The sequence below is a fragment of the Abramis brama genome (genome assembly GCF_963993115.1).
Source record: "Abramis brama genome assembly, chromosome: 2".
Taxonomy (NCBI): Eukaryota; Metazoa; Chordata; class Actinopteri; order Cypriniformes; family Leuciscidae; genus Abramis; species Abramis brama.
The window spans coordinates 25,996,770-26,005,707 of record NC_139964.1 but is presented as its reverse complement, the minus strand read 5'-3'; the positions used below and the strand labels follow the sequence as shown (position 1 = coordinate 26,005,707).

The 8,938-nt window shown below is 41.7% G+C and overlaps 1 protein-coding gene across 1 annotated transcript; it reads right to left on the bottom strand.

Annotated features, from left to right (window-relative positions):
* Positions 1-3,684: 3,684 nt before the first annotated feature.
* Positions 3,685-8,112, bottom strand: tekt4 (tektin 4). Its single transcript, XM_084106559.1, has 6 exons — positions 7,512-8,112; positions 6,778-6,848; positions 6,520-6,663; positions 6,120-6,342; positions 5,516-5,670; positions 3,685-4,939 (listed from the first exon to the last, which is right to left on the bottom strand). Exons 1-6 carry the CDS (start codon positions 8,058-8,060, stop codon positions 4,726-4,728), a joined length of 1,356 nt encoding a protein of 451 aa, XP_083962685.1. The 5' UTR covers positions 8,061-8,112; the 3' UTR covers positions 3,685-4,725.
* Between the last annotated feature and the right edge of the window lie 826 nt (positions 8,113-8,938).

Genomic DNA, 8,938 nt, shown 5'->3' with positions numbered 1-8,938 from the left:
TGCCATGAGTATAAGAGGGAGCCTGTAATACACGTCATCAACTCTTTTGTCTGAATGAGACACAGAGGTAGGCCTAAGGCATGGCAACAAGACGCTGTCTCATTCCCCTTCTCAGAACCATGGTTACAGTCATTACCTGAGATGTTCCCTTTCGAAGTGGAACTTCAACACTGCCAATTACAGTGCAATGCATAAGTGAATACACCCATGCTAAAGTTGACTAAAAAGAGGAATAAAAAATCATATTTTGGAAATTGAACTTAATGCCTTAATTTAAAAAATTAGGAAAAATCCAACCTTTAAGGACACCAATTTTCTTTGTGAATGAATAATGTATCGTAAATAAATAAATGTTCTTCCTTAAAATACATGGTGCATAAGTGAGTACACCCCTATGTTAAATTCCCATAGAGGCAGGCAGATTTTTATTTTTAAGTATTTAAAAAAAAAAAATTTTAGGATACTATGCATCCTGATAAAGTTCCCTTGGCCTTTGGAATTAAAATAGCCCCACATCATCACATAGCCTTCACCATACCTAGAGATTGGCATGGGGTACTTTCCATAAGATCATCTCTCAATGCAAATCAAACTAGCTTTTAGGCTAACTGAAATAAAATCATGCCAATCTCTAGGTATGGTGAAGGCTATGTGATGATGTGGGGCTATTTTAATTCCAAAGGCCAAGGGAACTTTATCAGGATGCATAGTATCCTAAAAAAAAATTAAAAAAAATACTTAAAAATAAAAATCTGCCTGCCTCTATGGGAATTTAACATAGGGGTGTACTCACTTATGCACCATGTATTTTAAGGAAGAACATTTATTTATTTACGATACATTATTCATTCACAAATAAAATTGGTGTCCTTAAAGGTTGGATTTTTCCTAATTTTTTAAATTAAGGCATTAAGTTCAATTTCCAAAATATGATTTTTTATTCCTCTTTTTAGTCAACTTTAGCATGGGTGTATTCACTTATGCATTGCACTGTATATACGATATCCAAGCTCCTATGCTCTTATAACAAGGGAAGTCTCGGCCTTTACAACCTTCCTCCCTTGCAGTCCATATGCTGGGCCCAAGAGCAGAGCTCTAAAGAATAACTGGCTCAGCTATGTGAACTTCTTTTAAAGAAAGAGCGCAGAATAACAAGAAGATAGATCAACTTGAGCTTCAAAGGGGAGCGAAGGACCCTGCTTTAAGACCCAAACCAGTTGGGGAGGGAATAAACACCTTACTCAACCCTAAGGTCCTAAAGAGCAGCTCACCAAAGAGAGCATGCAAGGCTTTAAAACCACAGCCACTACGACCTTCAATGTTGCTGCTCCTCCAAGAGCCTCAGGTACAGTAGAGGCTCATCCCACAGGGGAGCTTAACACTACTTAAAGACCTCAGAATACTGGGGTAGTCAGCTCGAACTAATATAGAGACGATATAATATAACCACTACTTCGGAACCTCAGAATACTGCAGCTCGAACCCCACTTTAGGTAAAACATTAATCTAGGACCTGCTATAGCCAGCGCTTAGTTTTTCTCTATTAGTGTTAGCCATTGAAAGTGACAGATAACAAGGAGGGATGCCCCCCAGGCAAATTTCTTCATCTTATTAGCATAATCTATTTCCATATTCAACCAGGGTCAACTAGAGAGGCCTAAAAAGCCCACCCATCCAAAGGAGAACATAGATCCCTGCTTAAAGACCCAACAGTAGTTTGGGAGGAAAGCAAACTAAGTAGAGGGGATATACATGTATAATACCCTACAATACTCAGTTCAACCTACATCAACCCTAAGGATCAAAGGGGAGCAAAGATGCTAAGATGACATGCCGGAGCCTTCAGAGAGGATGATTCACCCTTTGAGAGATAGCTGACAAGCATCTCTTCGACAGGGGCATCCTCACATATCCTCGCTCTTGTAACCCCTCTACATTCACATAATTTGAATGTTGGAATGGATAAATGCGAGCTGAATATGATTTCTTCCACGTTGACTTCACCTCTGCATGGAGTTCAGTAAGAATTGGTAGGCTCATGGGGAGGGCTAATGGGTCAAGTCTGCCACGAGCGACTTCCTGTTTTTCACACCCCATACCAGATCCAGATTTGGTTTTATATATATATATATATATATATATATATATATATATATAGATATATATTCTCCAGATCTGGTTATGACACGACCATAACATCTAACAGCTCCCCGTATGCGGGGCTAGCAGGCTCAGAGGGCTCAGTACAAATAATATCCTTGCCCTCCACAAGCACCTCTCCCTGGCCTGATGGCACCAGCAACATGCTATCTGCTGGATATGATGATGCCAAAGACAGGACATCTTGATGGAAGTTAGGAGTCAGAAACCTGGGGCACGGAGGCACACACTTCCTGAAACGCTTGCTTGGATTTTCCATTTCTAGTTTGCCTTCACCATGTGCTATTTTACAAACAAATTGTTCCAAACTGATGACATGCATTACATGCACCCTCTTATACTCACGAGCGCTCTGCTAATGACCTCATGGACTATCGTCGGCCAATAACATTTGCTGTGTTTTCACACATACTTAAGACACCGGTCATGTTGATGGCGTTCCCTATAGTGTCAATCTAAGATGCAGTGTTGAAGTTGCAATCTTCCTGAATGGAATTAACATTCTTATAGTAGAGACATAAACAACAACACCATTTTAAAAAACACTCACTTTATTTACCCAATACTTAGTAAACACGGACAGATTTAAGTATTTTACTCTTGTAAATTGCATAAGCCATATAATCAGATTATATAGTACGCACCAGTTTTGTCTATTTGCATCAGACATCAGTTTGTAAGTTGAAACTAATCCTACCATACTGATACCGTTTGTCTTTCCACAAATGCCAGTTCATTGAGGCAGCAAATTTTTTTAATGGACCCTTTTCACATACAGTGATGATACATTTCCACAGTTATTAACATTGCAAATCTAGTTTTTAGTATTATCATTTTTTTAATATTTAATATACAATTATAACGCTATACTTTGTGTTAAATTACCTTGGCAGTAAATTACAAAACACAAATGAACGCTGCTGTGAGAGTGTTTCTAATACAACGGCTGAGGGAGTAATGGCAAATTTCACATCTGTCTCTCTTCTGACTGCTGTAATCAATATCTCGATGTTTTTCCCTCCTTTGGAAAGTCGCAGAACGCTAACATGGATTTTTTTTCTTTTGATATTGGAGCAAACGGGAATACAAAAAGTACATTTTCTGCCATCTCCTGTTCACCACTATAGTTTACCCAACTATGACAACATCCGCTTCTGAGAACCCCGGAAATGTGAAAAGGGTCCATGTTATTTTCAGAAATATTTCAGGATTATTTTATTGTAATGACTTTCAAATCCTGATTTAACACAGAAAATTATACAATAATAATAAGCACATATTTGTCATTTTTGGACCGACTATCCCTTGAAATGTAAATTTGTGTAGGACTAAAAACTTATGATTGGTCACTTAATTTATTTATAATATGTCGAAACAAATTTAAATGACACAAAACATTTAATATATAATAATAAATAATAAAGATAATTAATAACTATGATAATCTATCATTAAAACTAGAATGATTGCTTTTGAAAAAAAGTCTTTAAAAAATCTTTAAAAGCATTTTCTTTAAAACCAGAGGATATATATCTATCTATAAATTACAGAAACGTCTGTCTGTCTGTGTGTGTGTTATTCGCATATCTCTCGAACCGTTAGTCCGATGGATTTCAAACTCAACAGGTGTCTCGCTACAGGCATGAGTAAGTGCAGTGCCAAGTTTGATGTTGTTTGGATTAGAAATGCAAAAGATATCGTTAAATATATATCGGTAAAAGAAGCACACACTGGCTTTTACCGCTCTAGCCGCTGGCCACTCCCACTCTCACACTGACACTGAGTGAGCACAGCCCAGGACCAGAGACAGAGAGGGTCGAAGAAAGTAGCGGAGCTTAAGTAGCGTTTTCTCGGAGTTCACTGTGTAGCCTGCTCCCTGAATCGTATAGTTCAGTTTTCCACATTTATTGTATGTCATTATGTCAGTATCAGTATTTGCTTTCTACCATGCACAAATAAAAATGTCACTGAACTTTTGCTGTGTAATTGTAACAATGAGCACTCAAATACACCAAACCAACAATTACTAAAAACACACACAAAAACTGATTTTGCACGGGCACTTTGCACTGCTCCCTGAATCGACGTGCTTATTCATTTGTGGATGTTAACTGAATCTGTAAGTCAGCTATGCTGTTTACTTCTGAATATTATATTTCATTCTGGTGCGCTTAACGTTATCGCTACTGTGTAATAGTAGCCTATGCTATTCACCAACTAAACATATCCTATTCAATGCGTTCACAGTCTCTTTCACGGGCATCATTTGTAGTAGCCCATTCACAAACTATTTCCTCAAGCATAGCGTTTTCTCTGAGTTCACTGTGTGCTTTCTACCATGCACAAATAAAAAAGTCACTGAACTTTTGCTGTGTAATTGTAACAATGAGCACTCAAACACACCAAACCAACAATTACTAAAAACACACACAAAAACTGATTTTGCACAGGCATTTTGCAGTAGTATATAATAATTGCATAAAAAAAAAAAACAGACAGGCCACTGGAAGTAACAGTCTAACAGACCCGGACCTCCTGTTGAGGAGGGAATGTTATGAGAGTGTGTCAGTATCCAGACAGCACTGTGACAGTAGGGTAGCGTGTGCGGTGCGTCATGCACTTCTCTCTGTCGATGAGGAGAGAGTTTGTTTTGCAAGCGATGTCTTTCTCCAGGGCCAGTCGATTCTCCTCAAGGTCAGACAAAGATTTGCGTGCTTCATACAGCTGCTGCTGTAGGGCTGATACTGTACTGCTGAGCTTTGATGCCTCACCTAACAGACTACAAAACACACATGGATCAGATCGGTTCGTGTGTGAGTGAGCGAGTAAGTGAATGTGCAAGAGTGAGCGAGTGAGTGTGCAAGAGTGAGCGAGTGAGTGTGCGAGTGAGTGAGTGAGTGAGTGTGCGAGTGAGTGAGTGAGTGTGCGAGAGTGAGTGAGTGAGTGCGAGAGTGAGTGAGCGTGTGAGTGAGCGAGTGAGTGTGTGTGCGAGAGTGAGTGAGCGTGCGAGTGAGTGTGCGAGAGCGAGTGAGTGTGTGAGTGAGTGAGTGTGTGTGCAAGTGAGTGAGTGAGTGTGAGTGAGCGAGTGTTTAATTAAGTGAGTGAGCAAGTGAGTGAGTGCGAGTGAGTGAGTGAGTGTGTGGGAGTGTGTGAGTGAGCGAGTAAGTGAGTGTGTGAGAGTGAGTGAGTGAGCGAGTGTGCAAGTGAGTGAGAGTGAGTGAGCGAGCGAGTGAGCGAGCGAGTGGGTGCGAGTAAGTAAGTGAGTGAGTGTGTGAGTAAGTGAGTGAGCGAGTGAGTGAGTGTGTGTGTAAGTGAGTGAGTGTGTGTGAGTGAGCAAGTGAGTGAGTGCCTGTACCTGAGTTGTGGCTGGTCTCGGCACTGCTCAATGTTGGGTCTGAAGGTCCGGTTATGCAGCCTGGATTGAGCCACTCTGAGTGGAGCTTCTTTATCATGCACAGCTTGCTGCAAGTATGATATATTCTTCTCCTGAGCCCCGATCTGATCCAGAATCTATTACACACACACGTTAAACAACCATAGAGAGTGATTTCATGTTTTTGTATAAAGTATGAAATGTGAATGTTATATAGGCTCTATCATACACTGTAAAAGTTATTATTTCTTATCTTACGCTATTAAATAAATGTTTATTGCATTATTTGAGTTTAAGGTGCTGTATTTTTATTTATTTTTTGGCTGTACTAAAGGATAAAAATACCATATGTTTGCAGATATCTAGGAAACATGCTGTTCACATACTTGTTTCTCCGAAAAACAATGCTAGAGCCAGTTATTCTACTTTGAAATGTTCGTTCCGTTAAAACTTAAAATGCCTCTACGTTTTTTTTTACTGTAAAGGTCACAGCTGCCGTTTTTTGGGGGTTTTAGGCCATGTAGGCTATGTGATAATTTGTATACATGCACTGTATAGGCTTTTGCTTTGTATAGGTGTGTATTGCCTGTCCCAGGTGCAGCTCCAGCTGTGTTTTGGACTGGCTCAGCTCCATGCAGCGCTGGATGAAAGCCTGATCTACAGTAACACACTGCGCCCGCAGGTCCTCAGTCGTCTCCTGCAGCACTCGCTCAGACAGCCTCCTCAGGGCCTGGCTCGCCGTCTCCTCTCTCTCCGCCAGCCGCAGGTTATCCACAGTAAACTTACGCCACACCTCCTCATCACACACCCTACAGAGAAACACACCGGAGAGTGCCGTCACTGATGCTGTCAAGAATCCAATACAGCCAAAAACTGTTCAGAATGATCTGGTTAAGATACACGGCACCTTTGATATGCTTTAATGTATTGTGCAAGGTGTGTGTGAAATGAAAATACAGTTTGTGTTTGTGAGTTTTGGCACGCACTGATCCTGCAGCACTGCTGAGCTGGGATGCTGTTGTGTGTCCATGCTCCGGTTGTTATAACGTCCACACTGGTCATCCAGGGTGTAGGCCTGCTGTTTATCAGACCAGTCGAACTCAAGAGTCTGCGTCACCTCCCGGTTCAGCCTGGCACACACAAACAGTTTTATGACTTTCATCTGCAATCCGAATAAAATCCATCTCAGTTATGTGCTGTAGTCTCAAAGGTAGTAAATGAAGACAAAATGCTAGATAACTAGCCTGATCTGGTTGAGAGTTTGATCCAGAGTTTTTTTCAGCAGGGCCTGGATGCTTCTGATCAGCTCCACCTCCTGTTGAAAATCATTTAATGAACTGTTTTAGGATCTGTTGTTCACATAATGTTGTTCAAATATTATCTTGGTTGTGTTTAATGGCATCGTCCTTACTCAGTATAGCCTACTAATAATAATATAAATTAATTGGTGTTATTTTTTTTATTAATTAAAGGGGTTCTACAACTCAGCAAACACAGAACATTCCCCTAAAGTTCCCATATGGTTCACATTTGTTTATTTTTTGGGGGAACCAAATAAGAACGTTCTACTTTCTCTGTATGTTTTTTTTTTTTTTTTTTTTTTTTTGCAACCTAAAGAGAAGCTTCCCAGAACATTCCATGTAGATTTTTTTTATTTTTTTTATAATGTTATGCTGAAATGTAATTTTTCAAGTATATTTGGCAGATAGAGTTAATTAAAACCTGGATTTGATCAGTCAAAACGCATTACAAATAGGCTGGCTAACACTGGAAACGTTCTCTTCCCAGAACGTTCAGAGAGAACCCAAAACTAATGTTCCAAGAACGTTCTGCCTGGGAACCAAAAATTGTTCGCTGCCATGGGAACTATTTATTGTTTTATGTATTATTATTATTCTCTTGAACAAAGAAAAGACAAAAATAGATCATATTACATAATTTTCGATTTCAGTTTCGATTATTTTTATGTTTTTCATACCTTTAGAAGTTCCTCTTCCACGGGGTCCACCACCAGATCCGGGCCGAAGCGTCTCTCTCGGCAGGTCAGGTTATCAGTGGCGATGGCGAAGGGGATCTCAGTGGCGTCCAGCGCTTTCTCCAGCCGCCTCCTGGAGCCAATCAGCAGGTGTGTTTCTGCGTTCAGCCGCTCGATAAACTGCGCCAACTCGGATCTCCAGCGGTGGATGTCCTGCAGCCGCTCGCCCAAGTGCTTGGTGCCCTCGGTCTGCGTGCGTAAAGTCCCGGCGTCGGTCTCCACTTTCAGCGCTTTGGACTCGTGGCAAATATTCTCCGCCCGGTCCCGGTCCGCGACGGCCCGGTTTAAGAGAGCAGAGTTATTGGTGAGCCACTCTTCGGGGGTGTATTTGGCGCTCCGGTAGCCCGCGGTGGCCAGACCGGCCGATGTACCCGCGTAAACGTTTCCCTTAACGGTGGTCTCCGGGTTTGTGACCGGCGGCTGTGATCCATTCTGTGCCACTACCCGCGTGTCAAAATGGGGTCGCGACACTAAAACTTGGGATGACATCATAATTTTTAAAATCGATTTAAAATCGTTTTGTTAAAGAGATTTATCGGTTCCTGTAGCGGTCGAAGCATAGACTGTAAAAAATAGGGTCGAAGTCGCTGAATGTTTGTATTCCGTAGCCTGGATACTGCCGGTTTCTATGGACGCGCTTTTTTGGCACACGCGCTAACACACTGCGAGGGCGAGGGAGAGGGAGAGGGAGAGGGAGAGGGAGAGGGAGAGGGAGAGGGAGAGAGAGAGAGAGAGAGAGAGAGAGAGAGAGAGAGAGAGAGAGAGAGAGAGAGAGAGAGAGAGAGAGAGAGAGAGAGAGAGAGAGAGAGAGAGAGAGAGAGAGAGAGAGAGAGAGAGAGAGAGAGAGAGAGAGAAATTTTAAGACTTCAAAATTAGTTATTCATATCGGTTCCTGTAGCGGTCGAAGCATAGACTGTAAAAAATAGGGTCGAAGTCGCTGAATGTTTGTATTCCGTAGCCTGGATACTGCCGGTTTCTATGGACGCGCTTTTTTGGCACACGCGCTAACACACTGCGAGGGAGAGGGAGAGGGAGAGGGAGAGGGAGAGGAGAGAGAGAGAGAGAGAGAGAGAGAGAGAGAGAGAGAGAGAGAGAGAGAGAGAGAGAGAGAGAGAGAGAGAGAGAGAGAGAGAGAGAGAGAGAGAGAGAGAGAGAGAGAGATTAGGCCCATTTTAAATTTTAAGACTTCAAAATTAGTTATTCATATCGGTTCCTGTAGCGGTCGAAGCATAGACTGTAAAAAATAGGGTCGAAGTCGCTGAATGTTTGTATTCCGTAGCCTGGATACTGCCGGTTTCTATGGACGCGCTTTTTTGGCACACGCGCTAACACACTGCGAGGGAGAGAGAGAGAGAGAGAGAAAGATTAGG